Below are 17,640 nucleotides of genomic sequence, written 5' to 3'. Positions count from 1 at the left end.
TGGTAGGGAGGATCGCGGTTCGATCCCCCGCAACTGCGATCAGGAGGGGGCTGGAACCACTTGATGCCAGAACTGACCCCCGAACCAGATTAAACTTGTGGTGAAAGCCAAAAAAAAAAAAAAATTACTTTTAAATTTGTGTCTTTTAACATGTACTGTGTCTGTATTTCCTATTATCCTTCGAGTAATATCATCTCAATTCATAGCAAAACAATATACTTATAATAGTGTGACTGGAAAGAGCAACTCTTAAATTTCTGTTGATTTGCATGAATTTCAATTCATGAATTACAACTTGTAGTAAGTTGTAATCATTTTTATTCCTTTGTGTAGCAGAGAATAAATCAACAAAACCAGTGCATTTATATCACCAAGAGATAGAGTTGTTGCTGCAGTTTGGATATTCTTTTCAAGCACCCATCATTTAACCTACCGAATATTTATTGATTGTGTTAAATTATGTGGCAGCCTCTCTAGTTAAGAGATCAACTGTAATATTAGTCATGTCATTGCAAAGTTTTCAATATTACAGAAGGCTGTGACATTTTTCTTTTTGAACTAAAAAAAGAACATCTGAAATTTCCTTCCAAACTTAGAAAAACATGAAAGTAGATGAAGTTGAAATTGGAGTTTGAAATGCAATACAGCTTAATAAAAAACAGTAGTATGACTTTATGCAAACATACACCACCAAGCCAAATATGAGAAATGAACATACTATTTACAGCTATCGTGTACTCATACCAGAAAGAATCAAGCATGAATTGAAAACTAATCCAATCTGGTTGCATTACATCATTGCATGTGATCAATATCATTCAAAAGTTATTGTATTTGACGGATCATCACTCACCATTTGCAGATAAAAGTGAACCGGCGTTGGGCGAATCCTTGACCGTTGCACTAAAAGAATGATGAAAACCCAGATAATATACTCTGTTCTTCTCAAGTTCAGTCTGCAATACAACAGTCAATTGGTTTCTTTTCATCTGTTTTCACTTTTAATTAAACAAATATATTGTAGTTTTTCACTTCGATAGTACCAGAATCTGAAAACGAGTGTTTCATACAACTCATCGATAGAGGCAATTGACATACTTAAGGCACAGACGATTCTAGGTGGCAATAAATATGGCACCATTAATCTAGTGATTCAAATTTATATTTCATTTTAAGACTGAGCAATAACTGGGAGAATTACCTTCATAAAGTACTAGTCAACAAACTATACATACAATATTGTTTGTATAAGCTAAAGCTATTCACAATCCAATCAATGACAATGCAAAGCAACGCAACAGAAATACGACGCCTCAAAAAACAAGATTTACGATGGCTTTTAAGATGAATCTCATTTATTCAAGAGACAGGGACAGGAAAGAATATTGTATTTATTCTACAGGATGTGGAAGTACACTATTGCTGCTTATAGTATCCACCTTGGTGAGGTGGAGGATATGGAGATGGAATGGTATAAGGAGGCCGAGGACCAGAAGGAGGAGGTTGTTGTTGTGGGTGTGACTGTGCATTGTAGTACTGACCACGCCATCCGGGATATGCAGGTTGGCCATAATCATGGTTTGGTGGAGGCTGCTGCTGCTGATGGACCTGAGGGGGTGGGTACGGAGAAGCTGATGTTGGTGGAATTTGGTATGGAGGTGGAGGCTGATGATGTGCAGAGCCATATGGGGGAGGGGCCTGCCCATAGGCAGGAGCTGGTGGCTGCTCAGGTTGCTGATAATAAGGTGCTTGTGGACGAGGATCTGTTTGCGTATTGGATCTTTGGTTTTGGTTTCCCACTGAAGGGTAGTTGTTATAGCCACCTGTGTTTTTATCCTGGAAACTCAGACCAGCTACTTGTCTCTGAACATCTTCAATCATTTCCCGACACTGGATGTTCCTTGTCATTACAAAGTCATTGCTCTGCTGCTTTACATTTGTGATTGCATCCTAGTTGAACAAAGAAATTGCATATTATTACATTAAAAAATACAGTATTCATTTTTAATAGTATCATCCAAACACATTCAAATAATACTAGGAAGTAGGAACGATCTAAATTAGCAATGATAATAACATGATTAGCTTTGGGGAAAAATATAAATATCGGTATGTTCTTAAGGTCTTACCTGTAGGGTAACATAGAATTTTAACCCTTCATTGATATTGTCCTTTATTTCACGAAACTTTGCAATGGCAGCTTCAATCTGCTTGTAGGATTTTTCACGTGAAGCTGGAAAAATTACAAGGAATTCATCAAAAGATCAACTATCATACAAGAAGGGTGTACTACAAAATAGATGTGAACAACCGAGACATACATTTGTAATCTTCAAGGTTGAAGATAACAGAGAAATCATCATTTTGAGCCTGTGAAAAAATGGCAAACATTTATCAGAATAACATCATTTTACTTTCTCATTTCCTCTACCATCTATCAATACATCTACAAAGGGATGTTTGCCATGCCCTTGCTTATCAGTGAAACTTTGGCCATTTTTGCCTTTGCAGACATTAGTTCATCTCTCTAAAGATTAAGAAGCATGAAGTATAGAAAATAGTAAGTCTGCATTTGCTGCTAGAGTACTTATTTTGGCATTGGCCAGTGGTAATCAAGTGAGGTCACCTTATAAATCAAGTATTCCCAAGAGTACAGTTCCATGTGAATAACCAATGTATGGAAAAGGTAATCCCCAAAAAAAAAATGAAAACCAAATCTACTAGATAGTTGTGACATATTTCTTTTCTTATATGCATTAAAAACCTATTTATGTGTGCCCAGAGATAGATACCTGGATTTGCAGCAAAAGTTGCTCTTGTGCCTCAATATTTTGAGCTATTTCTTCAGAAATATGGTCATATTTTGCTATCTCCTTTCTAAAAAGATCCTCATAAGAACCGGTGGATGTCATCAGCTTGGGTAATATATCATCCTGAAGATATTTATAAAATCATAAGCATATATGACTTTGAAGTGTAATAGACTAATAGTTTCATGAATGACAAACTACATAGGAGAAGGAAACAAACTCCCATCAAATTCTTTGAACCAACAGCATTAAAATAGAAACCTCAAAATGGAAAAACACAGAATCGAAGCCACTAATTTAACTTGCAATGACATCAAAGCATGTCTTTACCTTTCTTTTCATCTCTCTAAGCATGTCTTCAAGACCAGCCCTTTGAGCTCCTAGAGTCTCTAGTTGCCTCTGTATCAATGAGCATAAATTTGAATATGAACATAAATTTAAATATGAACCATTAAAAGACAAGCTACAAACATTTCAGATGTAATTAAAATGCATTTTCATGTTCTCGGCTCTAATCAAGACTCCATTAATTTTCACATCTCAAATTTATTGCAGAATTTCTTGCTCTTTTAGTCGAGACTTGAGAGTATAGTAAAGAAGAAAAGGAACCATTCAATGCTCAGTGGATCAGTAGATTTTATAATCCATTAATCACAGTACATAGCAAGGAAAAAGGGAAGTTAGAATCATTAGAAATGTTATAATTTTGAAAAGTATGTAATATAAAAAGGATCACCGGACCACTCAGACAATATAATATGAGATCTATGATCTATCATATATACTACTATTACACAAGTCCAGACGAAAATTATGAAGAGCATGAATGCAAGGATTCATCCATATTGTTAGAATTGCATGCTCAATATCTAACTATTTACGGTATATAAAATATAAGCTTGCCGAAATATTAGTTGGTGCTATACAAACTAAAACCAGGCATAACACATTCTAAGTGCCCATGCCAAAAATTGTGGCGATTGTTAACCACATTTGATAACTTAGTTAGAGCTTCACCACTAGTTGAAAAACATTGTATCTTAAAAATAAACTAAAATAGAAATATCCTTCACACCAGACCAGATCTTATATGTGGAAAACAAATAATAAACAACAGCTATCTATATGCATACATTATTGATTCAAGAAACTTATAGATTTTATTCTCTGAGAATCCAAACATAACAATAACAAGACCAGAAATGACATACCAAGCTTTGTTTGAGAGACCCTACGATAGCATCTTCATTTTGATCAAAAGACATAATTGGCCTTGCCAGGCTTGGAAGTGCAGATTCAATCTGATAAAAGACAAATGAAATTTAATGACTTAACAATGTATTCTGACCACACCAAGTGTGTTTATTTTTTTAATAACAAGAACCAAACATATTATAATATATCCACAGGAGAACAGTTTACCGGACGGGCATCAAGGATTGCCATGAGTGCTGAATGTTCTCTAACTGAACGCTCAATCCTAGCATCACTATCAGCAGCTTGCTTCAAGTTACCTGCAAACCTATTTAGTCTATCCAACAAGTTCTTTGTCAATGTGCTTGACTGAGGCCTAGTCCATTTGGTGCCAAATTGACTTCTAAATTGAGCATCTTCTCTTGATTCCTTCTGCAACAACTCCTCGGTCTGGACCAGCAGTTCTTGATTCACCCTCCTTAGGTCCTTAAGTTGTTGCAACTCTGATTCCAAACCAGCAGGGCCCCCACTGATCTGCACAGCCTCCACATCTTCTTTGAGACTTGTCGGTAGAGTAAAATTCCCTTCCAAAGCAAGAATAGAATCTGGCAATTCCATTTCCTTAAGCCTAACTCGGGTTAGCTCACTAGCCTGCTGCAACTTCTCGGCTTGTGTTCTTATAATGTCATCAACCATTTCAGTGTACCTAGAGAGGGCCTTGGCACTATTGTCGGGAACAAGACTTGCAAACATCTTCTCTTTGCTCGCATCCAGCACCTCACTCATGACCATCGGCTTTACCATAGCAAACGCCGGAAGAGGTGACAATGAACTAGCAGGAGGAACTCTCATCAGATAAACTCTATCATTCTCCTTGACAGCCCTTTCAAGGTTTCTGTTTATATTAACCTCTAACTTGTTAATTGCATCAAGAAGCTGCGCTGCAGCACCCTTGGAGTTTTTCTTCGCCTCAGTGAGCACACTAATAGCACTCTTCAGCCGTGCAATCTCCTCTGCTATTTCCTCTTTCTCATGCAGCTCTAATCCATACCTATAACAAGCTTCTGCAAAGAATATAGCTGCCTTCAACTGCACATGAACTATCCAAGACTTATCAAAATGCTGGCTTAAAGGCGCAACATTCAGTGCAGCCAATGCTTCCTCATAATACAACCCAACCTACATCAATTCAAAACTCAAGCACAAGTTAGTTCACAACCACAAAACCAAAACCCATAACAAAACTAGGTCCTATTTGGATAAATAGCTTAAATAAGCATTTATAGAATAAGGGCCCGTTTGGATTCGGCTTATTTTTGAGCTTATGAAAATAGCTTATATAAATAAATAAATTTTTATGTTAATTCATAAGTTTACACTAACAAAAATTATATTTTTATAAGTTGTTTTCTCATAAACTACCTAGAAAAACTTGTAATAATGCATAAAAACTTATTTATTTGAATATGGCAAAATTACACTACAGGTCCTTTATCTTATTTTTTTGTAACACTTTGGTCCTTTATCTTTTTTTTGTAACACTTTGGTCCTTTATCTTTTTTTTGTAACACTTTAGTCCTTTATTTTTTTTAATTTGTAACACTTTAGTCCCTTTTTTGTAACAGTTTGGTCCTTTATCTTTTTTTTATTTGTAACACTTTGGTCCTTTATTTTTTATAAATAAATAAGATAAGGACCAAAATGTTACAAAAAAAAAAGATAAAGGACCAAATTGTTACAAAAAAAAGATAAAAGACCAAAATGTTACAAAAAAAATAAGATAAAGGACCTGTAGTGTAATTTTGCCTTTGAATAAGTTGTTTCGCATAAGCTCGAAAATAAGTCAATCCAAACAGACCCTAAACCCTTATCATATAAATGCTTATGTATAATTTATTTCTATAACAGGAGATAAAATAAGGTAAAATTGTTTTCATATAAGTTATAAAATGCTTTCATAAGCTATCATGGAGAGCTTATCAACATGTTATAAATTGTTTCCACCAGCTCTCTCAAACGGTCTAACAAGTGCTTATGTCAGCAAATAAACTGGAATAAGTCAATCCAAACAAGTCCTTAGATAAACATATCAATGGCATGTTTCATAATTCATAATTAAAACTAACGAAAAACATAATCCAATTATTAGACAGTTAAATTGACGGACCTGCCTAGAGATCTTAGCACAAACACCAGGGGTACTTCCTTTGGCAATGGTGTTTTCAAAGACACACTCCTGAGCCTGAGCAAGCATAAGCTTCTCCAACATTCCAGCACACTCGACGGACAAATCGAGAGTAGTGGAACTTCCAACAGAGACTTTCATAGAGGCATTATCTCTAAGATAAACAAATGAACCAGCAGCAGCCATAAAGGCATGAGAAGCCTGACGCCGGCCATCGACAGTATTCCGATCAAACGTCAATCCAATCTGACTATAAACAGCGCCTAAATTGAACAACACGGAACCTTTCTCAAGGTGAATATTTTGCTGAGAAGCTTTTAGCTTCGGTTTGAATGCATCAAACCAAACGAAAGTGAGTGCGTTGACATGATCAGGTTCAGGTGAAATTGGAAATCGAGTTTCGACTTGACATAGTGCTTTGAAATAGGTTTGGAAAAGGTCACGGCGTGCAGGGAGAGATGGATCGGAGTGACGTTCTAGGTCGGAACGGAGTTGTTTTAGGGTTTGGAGATCGTCTTCGAGGTTTTGTGCTTCGCGTTCGGAGTAGTGAAAAGCGATGTAATTGCGGAGTGGACGGTAGAGATCTACGGTGTTTGTTTTCTTTTCGAAGATTGCGAGCATGATGTTGGTGTTTCCTGCGGCGGAGGAAGACTGCGACGAGGCCATGATTCGGTGGTAGATGCTAACGTGAGCGTTGGATTTTGTTAGTAATTATGATTATGAAGAGTGGTGGGGGGTAGGGGATTCTGTGTTGTGTTTGTTTGGGTCGTCTCTAGTTCACCTTAGCGAGTAAGTAAGTAACTCAGCTGCAATTTTTGGAGAATGGTCCACCTAATATTGTTGCACACCATTAATTTATTTATTTTTTGATGAAAGAAAATCTACATAAAAAAAAATTATTTGTCGATCGTTAGTTAGTTTAATGGTGATTGATGTTGAATTTATTAGGGAGAACTACACTTCGATTAAAATTACTTGATGTCAGAAATTACCTCCGAACCAAAATAGACGTGCGTTGATAAAAAAACAAAATTAAAATAAATAACCTCTCGAAAAAACATTATAGGTTTCATCGTTAAGATATGTTTGCATCGTTATACAAATTAATAAACTTTTGTGTATTATTATAACTTTTTCAAGACAATTTATGAAAAAACAACTTATTAAAATACAATTTTTGCTAGTGAAAACTTATTAACGTAAAACTTTATTTATTTGCATAAGTTATTTTCATAAGCTAAAAAATAAATCAAATCCAAGCGAGGGCTTATAAATGAAATTCCTAGAAAAAATAAAAAAAATATGATGTGGCAGGCCATGTAGGATGTCACATGTCAACAAAATCCTATGTGTCAACGCCACAAGGAGTTTCGTTAAACAACAATTAATTGACCTAACATTTGAGACTAAAATCAAAACTGAAAATTAAGTAGGGGACGAAAACAAGTGATTTAAAATACAAGGACGAAAACTAAAATTTAATATAAAAGTAGGACTGAAAATATATTTTACTTTTATTTATTTATTTATTATTTATTTACTTTTGGTCTTAGATAAAATGTTAATCCGATAAAATTAAACTCACATATAATTATGAGATCCAGGTTCGAACTCGGATCACGACGTGGTATACAGACATATTTTACTTTTTTTATATTAATTTAGTTTTATAATAATATGACGTGGACCGCGTTTTAGTAAAGTAAACCGACCAAACAGGTTTATGCGCGTAGTATATATTAAACGTTACTACGTGTCTATAAATCTTTCTCTCAATTCAATAATTCGTGGATTTCGATCTTTGGAATCTGGAAGCAGCAAGCCCTACCCCCAACCCTAACCCTAATTTCACGCATCTCTTCCCTTTTCGTTCATCTTCCTCTGCTTCTTCCTTTAGGTATGCCTTCAGTTCCCTTTCAATTTCAATTATATTTGACAGTAATCATTATTGTTTTTGTTTGACTAAGCTAACTATCTTCCATTTGATTTGATTCAGATTCTTTGTGAAATTGTTGATTATTTCTGGATTTGGGGTAGATTGCTGCTAAAGGGTTTTTCCTCTTTCACATTTAAAAGGTAAGAAATGAAGGATTTTGTCCACCCAAACCTACCTCTCTTCAAATTCTTGTTTCTTGAATTGTTTGCTATATATTGTCCAATCCCTTTTGTTGAATTATGCTTCTACTTTTTCTTTTTGATTTTGTTAGTGCCATTGAATTTTAATTTTAGGGCACTTAAAAGTTTATTTTTTTAGGGAATTTGGATTAGGATAATTTAGCTTCAGTTATTACGTCTTATCAATCAATTGGTTATGGTGTGTTCTTCTCTTCAATAAAGAAACCATGATGTACAGATAATAACAATATTGGTGTGTTTTGTTTTGGCCTTAGATGATACTGTTAGTCATAATATGTGTAAAATTTGATTGAAAGTTTATGTTTATTATTTATTTAGATTAGAAAATGTTATTGCTTTGCAGTTGATTTTTCCTGTATATGGAAAATCGATTTGTCATTGTTAAGAGTGTTTTTGGGTTGGCTTGTACTAGTTATACTTCTTCCCTCATAGTTTACCTATGTTAGGTGTATAAATAAATTGAAGTGATTGATTTGTGCCATTATTGTTACACGGATAATATCCTGCATTCATCAATAATTGAGACTGTTGTCTATTTCTTTTAATGTCAAGTTCTTTTGATTCCAACTATCATAATCATCTCCACTATAGTAGACAAGCCATTCTTGTCTAGTAAGAGCTTATTTCATTCTAGTAATAGATGTGTTGATAATATGCTTAAACATTTTTTTGGTTGTAATGTAACCTGCACCCTTCTGCACCAACCTGTTGTTTGGTACTAGTCATATGCTTAAGTGCCATGTATTATAAATTTTTTTTTCATTAATTAGCTAGAGGGGAGGAATTTTCGATGTTATTTTTCCTTTACCTCTACATTATTATTGCTCGGTGGTACCAAGTTTTATTTTTTTATTGCACTAATGAACATTAAATATACTTGCATATATGCGTGCGCTAAATATTAGTTTTTTGTGTGATTGGTACTTTGAAATATTGAATTTTTTTATTATTATTTTTTTGGTGATAGAAATATTGAATTTAATGACATGATTTGATTGTAGACCTAACTTTGTTTTTTCTCTTCTGTGAGATGCACTTCCGGCCATCATTTTACCATAATGCAGTTTTTGAGTTGGATATTGTTTATATATGGACACCAAGCGATTCATCCAGCTTGTTGAGGAGAAGAAGAAGAAAATTATGGAGAGAAAGGAAGCTCCTTTGAAGTGGGAGCAGAAGCTGGAAGCTGCTTCCAAGGCAAAGGCTGTTGCTGAGTCCAAAGAGAGGAAGCTGAAAGCTGCAAAACATAAAAAAAGGTCAAGCTCTGATACTGATAGTGATCATGACACTGATGATGAAAGTAAAAGGGCTAGTAAAAGATCTCATAGGAAGCACAAGAAGCATTCTCACTTTGGTGATCATGAAAAAAGGAAAGAAAAAAGTTCCAAGAGGAAGACAAAGAAGCGGTCTTCAGAGTCTAGTGATTTTAGTAGCGATGAATCTGAAAGCAGCTCTGAGGAGGAGAGGAAGAGAAAGAAGAACCAAAGGAAGAAGATAAGAGATCATGGTTCAAGATCAGATTACAGTGATTCTGATTCTTATGCTGATGAAGTCAGTAAAAGAAAAAGGCGACACAAGCGGCGACGATCATCAAAATTTAGTGATTCAGATTTCTCTAGTGACGAAGGAGACTATCCAGATCGGGAGAGAGGTCATGGAAAGCATCATAAACGCCACCGACATTTGGAATCAAGTGAATCTGATCATTCTAGCGATGAAAGTGATATTCACAGGAAGAGAAGCCACAGAAGGCACCATAAGAATCATAGGCGATCACATAATGAAGAGGTGAGGTCATCTGATTCTGATTACCACAGTCATGGTGGAAGAAGTAGATCATCAGATAAGTCCTCAGATGAATACTCTGAAGAAGACGATAGCAAAAGATCAGCGCTTAAACGGTCTGGTCATCATCACCATCATCGTCACCATCATAACAAACATCGACCCCACTTTGGGGAGGAAAGAAATCACTTGCTCCAGCTCTCACCAAAACTCAATGGAAAGCAAGATGAGGAATTAGCTAAAGCTGGAATTGAGAAAAAGGATGGTGGTCAACATGAATGCAGAGCTATGCCTGAGAATATTCATGAGCCAATTGTTTAATTTTTAAGAATATGTTCTCTCATTTTGTCCACAAAAAGTGTTCTGTTACAGGATATGGTTGTTACTTAGGGGGAAATCCCAGTACTTAATCCAATGTTTGTGAACAATTTTCATCATTAATGTCTGACATTATGGTGTCAGCAGTATTATTGATTTTGAAAACTGATCTTTAACTATTATTGATCATAAAAATTGACCTTGAGCTATTATTGTTGATCATGGAGCTAATTTGATCCTTGTAATTCAGCTATAAGCAATTGCATTTGAAGGTTATAAGTTTTTTCTGGGATTTGTTCAGGATTCAGTTTTTCTTCTTTTCTTGGTCTTGCTATTGTCCAAGATCATCAGTTTCGTTGACAGTAGTATCACCGGCATGGAAAGATGGTGTATAGATCGTGCAATCATTGTTGGGCCATTCTCAGAGCTTTCGAATATTTAGTACAATATTACACATTTTTTGTCAGCGGCTATTACACACACACCATAAGTGAAGCTAAAATGATTTTTTTCCTTCCTAATAGTGGGTATTTTGCATAGTGTGGTTTAGTTACGGTGCCTGTTTAGAATGGTCAAGTAAATAGTTTTGATCATGGTGCTCCGGTTAGCAATTTTTTTTCTGATCACTAGATGTTGCAACTCTATAGGATCTAACTTCTAACAATATTTTTTCTTTTCTCCTTCCCATCTCCTCCACCATCTTGTATCTTCGTTGGCCATTTGATCAATCTAAAGTTTCATATTGTGTGCTACATCTTGTCTTTACTTTTTTCTAAAAACTGAAGCCAAAGAAACACACGCCTTGCACATTGTATATCCACTGTGACAATTAACCATTGGAAAATGCTATTTAGTAAGAAATTTGTTTGCAAGAAGAGAAGAATCCTATGTGGTACATTTAACAGTTACCAAATTATACCACAATCTCCTCCATGTATTGGTTAGCCAATTTCTAATTGGTCAAATCATCTATTTTTATGAATTCTTCTTTCTTGTATAAATTTTGTTTACTAAATAGCAATGCTCATAACCTTTTCATTTTATTTTGAAAAAAAACCTTTACCATTTGAACTTTGAAGTTGTTTTTGATTTGACAGAAAATTTAGCAGTGTTTTCTTTTCCTCGGGACACTGTTTAAGGATGCAAATTTAGTTCGTTAGAAAAGGGAAAATAAATGGAGTGAGATAGAGAAGGTGTAATGTAATATAAATGGACCATGATAATGAAAAGTATAAATAAGACCGTAACCGTATATGTTTATTCATACATAGGACCAATTGCACTAAACAAACTGACATTTTTTTGGTCTGGAAGTTCGTTAAAACTTCTATAGAAGTCATTTATTTAGTCTCTAACCGAAACACCAGTTAACTCCCTACCTAAATCAGGTCTACTGGCACAGTAACTACTATGATTGTTTTATCATATGTCAAATACTAGTAATTATATAGATATTTTCGTTAGTTATTATACCATCAACTTTTTAGATATCAACAACTTTATTTTAAGCACTTCGGGGACTAATTTAAAATGTTTGTCAACAGAAAATAACATTTGTGCTAGTATATCAACAGTTCACAATTTCACAAATACTTTTGTGAACTTTTTAATTTCAGATACCAATTTGTCGGGGATCTACAATGCTAGAGAGGAATTCCAGAATTCATTCTAAATATTTTTTATGATAAAATAATAATGTTTTCATTTTACAAATACAATGCGTGTTTAAAATGGAAAACTGCAAAATACATATATTGCCTTGGAACCAAAGCTTGGCTTAGCTCATTGCAACCATAAGTTCATTTAATAAATTGATGGTTTCAGATTTCCTGTCTGATAAATTGATAATGCATATATTGTTTTAACAAGAAGATTACATTGTCCAGACAGACTCCAGAATGCAGCAGAGCAGATAGACCCTTGGCTTTTTCTTTTTTCTTTTTTCTTCTCCAAAAATAAAGGTGTGGGGTTTCTGTCCTATATTTGAACTGCGGAAGTGGTTTCTAATATATGGACTAAATTCCAAAATTGTTTATTTTACATTCCAGGTTGAGATGCTCCATCCTCAGCAATGGCAAGGAATACATTTACTATAACTCAAAAATGATACAACAATTCAAAAATTACATTTTGGTCAGAAGTTCTTTAGTATCTTCTCAACTGATACTCCATCAGCAACAAGAATAGATGTAACTTCCTGCAACAATAGCATTGACATTGAAAGGTAATGCATTGGAATTTAACCATAAAATGCAAGTAAAATCATAGTTGAAACTTATCGATACTCTTTCTGACACCAGTTGACCAAAACTATTCAGGACTCTGTCTTTCGGGCGATGGAGCAGCTAAATGATTCATGGGTTAACCAAAATTATTGCCCATATAAGACATCTCAATAGAAGAGCGAGGGTATCAGATGACGCAAAGATGATCTGCTGCATCGTAATATTTTGATTTTCCTAGTATTTGCAACAGTGAGGTATGCGCTCCCAATTCGAACCCTCTAACTCTTTATCCGGCGGTGTCAGTTATATACTGCCCTCACAAGAGCCACCTCAACCAGAACTCCATCCTTTACCCTTACTGCTAGTACCTACACTACATGAGCCCAACAGGAAGTATGTGTACTATACACTTTCTAGGGATGGATATTAGAAGACACTTTATCATGTGACAATGATGCTGTCAACATCAGAGATAATTAAGGGGTGTTACTTACTGTTTCTATCAACAACTTGCAGTGTAAGGGGGGAAAGGGGCTAAAGATTAAAAATGCTATGAGGCTAACGATAAAAGCCATCCTTGTTTATTGATCCCAATTATGACGGATCAGTAATGACTCGGATTTGAAAAGGGGCAAACCTTATTGGTTTTGGTGATTCTTCTACCAGTGCAAAGGTGGTGTTTACTGTAGTTCTTTGTAGGTCCTCACAGTTGTTGGATGGTGGTGGTGCTGATTATGCATTTTATTTTCTAAGAGACATGTGGTTTTGTATTATACAGTTTTAATTCCCAATGTGCCTTAACTGATTCTGATTCCTCATTGATAGTTTTAAATGTTAGTTGTTCTGTTTGAAAATATAGTCATCATGGCTCTATTTGAAGCCTACCTAATTACCAGAGGAGGACACAGTTAAGATCAGTGCGCTAATTTTTTTATTTATTCAAGATTGTTAATCCTAGGAGGTTCAATTTCCTAAAAACAACCATTACTGTCAAGAAAGACAGGGGCCATTTACCAGAAGAATCAATAATAACGAACCTCAGACAGACAATAAAAGATTATCGCAATAATAATGTCTTTCATAATTGTGCAGAGAAACAATAAAAGAGGATCGCAATAATCGCAATAATAACACACCTCAGTCATCTGCTTTTGCCCACAGAGTACAGCACCGGTTGACAATGGGTTAGATATTTCCTTTGCTCTAGTAAATGCAGCCTGCAAAGGTAATCATGTGTATAAACAATCTTTACCTTTTGAAGGTAGTAACGTGAAAATCTAATCCTACATTCCAGACATGTTACCTGTACAAAGCCACTTTCTCCAGTCCAACTATCATCTGGTTGAGACAATACAGGCACAATCTTGACACCGGAAGATTCCCAGTCTTTAAATCTATCCTATAACATAAAAGAAGATTGTTAGATAAAGCTCTAGTACTGAACCACAGATCACAAGGCTTCCTGGTGTCAAACCAACCAACAAACAAATAAACTAACCTGATAAGCCATTCTCTGAAGGTTTCTGGCCCCATAATATAGTCTCACATCAGACCTCTTGCCAGCACCAAATCCTGACTCAATAAGTGACCGAATTGGACTGCAGACAAGAAAGTAAATGAATAAAATCAAATATCCTACATAGTAAAGGGAAAATCTTGAATTAATAGCATTGCATCATATTGCATTATAAGTATAGTCAGACTAAAGAAAGTTTTCTTATAAACCCTCAGATAAAGAGTGATTTACATGTAAAGACCAAAGAAAGTTTTTGCAACAGTATTCTATCTTTCAAAGTGTTTCTTCAAAGATGTGGAAAACACACCAAAATTATAGGGAAGAAATTCAAGGAAAAGGACAATACGGTAGTAGTATGGTATCCTACGAAAAAGGAACAAAGAAAAGCAAATATAAAACAAAGTCAGTCACTCTACAAGTCTACCAATGAAACTTGCCCTTTCACTGCCACAGCCAGAACTGTTTTGCAGTACTTACCCTGGCCAAAATATCTAAATTCTAAATCTAATCAAAGAAAAACACTCCATACTTACGTTGAGAGCAGAACTGTCTGCCTAGTTTTGAGAGCAGCGTTGAAATTCAAATCACGAGTAATGAAGTTCTACGTTGGTTAAACTTGTGTGAGTGAGGACCATGTAAGTGAAAAGAACTACGCTCTTATTTGCTTAGGTTATTAATTAACATAGATCTCCTACTTAGGAGTCCCCATTGACCTATCAGCTAGGTTATCCACCAATGACACAATCACAACCAAATCACTAGCTTATGAGTAACTAGTGCAAACATAACGAACAACTCTAAAGGGAGTAGCGTAGCACTAACACGGATCCAAATGTGCTGCCTTTATGGCGGGAAATGCACCGTGCCTTTGTGTCTATCTCCCACTTATATTGCTCTCTCTCTCTCTCTCTCTCTCTCTCACTCATCTTATCTATCAAAAAATACACTTAACTCACGGTGACTTTGCCGCCACAAAGGTAGGGAATCCATTTCCCACTAACACATATGCATTAATGACACAATGCTTATTATTTTTTTTTTTTGGGTCAGGACAATGCTTATTATTTAAACCTTAATATCTGCAATACAAAATCAGCAGCAATCCTATTGAGAACCATAGTGCTCACGAATCACTAACGGGACACCAAATTTACAAAGGGGTGCTTTATCATAATGAATAACAAACTCAAAAACGGATTGACAATAAAAGGAATGCAATATGCTTATTGACAATCATACAATGAATGCACAGCCAATTGATTTATTTAATATGCTCAATCAAAATTAGTATCTTGTTTCATAAGCCACCCAATTCCCCATCAACAATGAAGTAAATTCACCATTCAAAATTGTCAACACCAAATCAAATTTTATAAACAAAAATCAAAATTTGAAAAGTAATAATAATAAGATAATAATTCTAACATTCAACACAAATTGGGACAAATTGGGAAACTAACCTAATTCCGGATCCAGTGGCAAAGACAAGAACAGTTCCAAATTTCTCCGGGGGTTCGATCCGACTAATATCAAATCCATTCCCCATAACCTGACTGAGTTCAACCACATCACCTTTCTTCAACGCACACAACGCTTCAGCAGTGGACCCCTCCACACTCTTCACCAAAAACTCAAACACACCACGCTTAATCGCAAGCTTTGGCGGCGACGCAATTGCAAGAAACGACGGTTTAGGCGAGTCACCGACTTTAAGTTGAAGATATTGTCCGGCGCGTGTATGTGATGTAGCAAGGTCCGGCGCGTCGGAAACGTCGATGGCAATATGGAAGAGAGATTCAGCGGCTGGTTCGATTTCGGAGAGAGGAAGTGGAGTCCAGACGGTTGTGTCTTGACGTACGGCAGCAGAAACGGTGGCGAAACGGCGACGGAGACGAAGATTGGTGAAGTTTAGATTGAGACGGCGTAAGATGGACATGGGAAAGGGGGAGGGGCTAAAGTGCGCATGGGAGTGGAGGGTAAGAGGATGAGACGGTGTGAGAGAAAGGATTGACATGTCTTTTTATTATTTGTTTGGTGATGAGTTTGGTCAGAGTCGGAAGTGGCGGCAGGAGGGGCGGTGTTTGATAAAATGCACTTTGGATGCGTATTATAAAATTGAAGATTACGAGGATTCCACGTGTCAATCTTTTTTTATGGTCCGATAGAATTGGAGTGGGAGATGATGAATGCCTGAAAAGTTAGTGCCACACTCAGACATGAGTAAACTATACTTCTCGAATTTTAAAAATATCTCCTCGAAATTTGGAAATAGGCAAATATTCCTCTGAGATTTTAAAAAGTCAATTAAATTGTCCCCTGACGTGGTCTCTGACAGGTAGAGCTGTCAAAGGGGCCGCCCCGGTCCAGTCTGGCCCGGCCTGGAGGGGCCCGATCAAATAAAAGAGCCGGCCCAGCCCGACCCGTTAACTTCATGGCCCGGTCTGCTTAGCCCGGCCCGATAAGCAAAAGTCTACATGGCCCGATGGGCCGACCCATTAATTTTCATAGTATTTTTTTTTTTTTTAAAAAAAACTTATTCTACTAAATTTATGTTATATTTCTCAACTAAATCTTCAAGAAGGTAATTTGTATCCCTATATTTTCTCACATAATCTCCCAAACAACAATATCTTCCTCTTTATCCTCATCAAACAAACAAACAAATCTCTAACAAATAATCTTATTCTAATCCAATAAGTTTTTTGTCATATTATTATTATTAATACCAAAAAAAATCCAAGTTTTATATCTTTCATTCATCCATTGTAATTTAAGTAAAAAATAAATAAAATATATAGAAAGAATATAAAATAATTACAATAAAAAGATGATAGGCTTATAATAAACATATTCCAAGTTTTATATCCTGCGTTGTAATTGCACAAAAAAAATTTAAAAAAATATAAAAAAATGATATGCTTAAAAATAGGAATAAAACATTATAGATAGGAACAAAACACAAATAATAACAATAAAACAACAAAAAAAAATTTAAAAAAAATTATATATGAATTTATGCATAAAAATAGGACCAAACTATAACAATAAAAAGATTATAATTTTTTTTTTAATTCTTTAAGGGGCCGGCCCATGAAAAAGTCTGGCCCGATAAGGCCCGACCCCCTTTTTATGAAGTCCGGCCCATGTAAAAGGATATGGCTAATGGCCCGGCCCGATAGCCCGACCCTTTTTGACAGCTCTACTGACAGGTAGTGTCAGGGGCAGTTTGATTGACTTTTTAAAATTTCAATGGGTTTTTTGCCTATTTCCAAATTGCATATGAGTATTTGACGAATTTTAAAATTTCAAGGGATATTTGATACTTTACTCATGAATATAGGAGTAGTACTATTGTTATTTTTTTCAGTATAAATTATTGATACTTACTGTATTGTTTTTTTAGGAGAACCTCACGTTTGTGTGTCCGACAAATTCTTCGACGGTAATTAATCATGTTAACGGCAGTGAAAA

General features: G+C 35.5%; 3 protein-coding genes across 4 annotated transcripts; 1 reads left to right on the top strand and 2 right to left on the bottom strand.

The window, feature by feature from the left end:
* Positions 1-1,132: 1,132 nt before the first annotated feature.
* On the bottom strand, positions 1,133-7,035 carry LOC123885470 (vacuolar-sorting protein BRO1). Its single transcript, XM_045934757.1, has 8 exons — positions 6,172-7,035; positions 4,233-5,183; positions 4,022-4,111; positions 3,141-3,209; positions 2,793-2,933; positions 2,322-2,370; positions 2,130-2,233; positions 1,133-1,950 (listed from the first exon to the last, which is right to left on the bottom strand). Exons 1-8 carry the CDS (start codon positions 6,853-6,855, stop codon positions 1,417-1,419), a joined length of 2,622 nt encoding a protein of 873 aa, XP_045790713.1. The 5' UTR covers positions 6,856-7,035; the 3' UTR covers positions 1,133-1,416.
* A 901-nt stretch (positions 7,036-7,936) lies between these two features.
* Positions 7,937-10,647, top strand: LOC123911383 (sarcoplasmic reticulum histidine-rich calcium-binding protein). 2 transcript variants are annotated; one of them, XM_045962792.1, is made up of 3 exons: positions 7,937-8,086; positions 8,186-8,265; positions 9,390-10,647. In XM_045962792.1, the coding sequence occupies exon 3, from the start codon at positions 9,415-9,417 to the stop codon at positions 10,429-10,431; it is 1,017 nt and encodes a 338-aa protein (XP_045818748.1). In that variant the 5' UTR covers positions 7,937-8,086; positions 8,186-8,265; positions 9,390-9,414; the 3' UTR covers positions 10,432-10,647. The 2 variants fall into 2 exon arrangements, with proteins under 2 accessions (XP_045818748.1, XP_045818739.1); XM_045962783.1 differs by having other exon boundaries at positions 9,356-10,647.
* Positions 10,648-12,353: 1,706 nt separating this feature from the next.
* LOC123911381 (fruit protein pKIWI502) lies at positions 12,354-16,371 on the bottom strand. Its single transcript, XM_045962779.1, has 5 exons — positions 15,630-16,371; positions 14,152-14,251; positions 13,957-14,052; positions 13,790-13,870; positions 12,354-12,625 (listed from the first exon to the last, which is right to left on the bottom strand). The coding sequence occupies exons 1-5, from the start codon at positions 16,181-16,183 to the stop codon at positions 12,563-12,565; spliced, it is 894 nt and encodes a 297-aa protein (XP_045818735.1). The 5' UTR covers positions 16,184-16,371; the 3' UTR covers positions 12,354-12,562.
* Between the last annotated feature and the right edge of the window lie 1,269 nt (positions 16,372-17,640).

The sequence above is a fragment of the Trifolium pratense genome, linkage group LG1 (genome assembly GCF_020283565.1).
Source record: "Trifolium pratense cultivar HEN17-A07 linkage group LG1, ARS_RC_1.1, whole genome shotgun sequence".
In the NCBI taxonomy this organism is placed as follows: domain Eukaryota; kingdom Viridiplantae; phylum Streptophyta; class Magnoliopsida; order Fabales; family Fabaceae; genus Trifolium; species Trifolium pratense.
The sequence above is the reverse complement of the archived record's forward strand: the minus strand, read 5'-3'. Positions and strand labels throughout refer to the sequence as shown.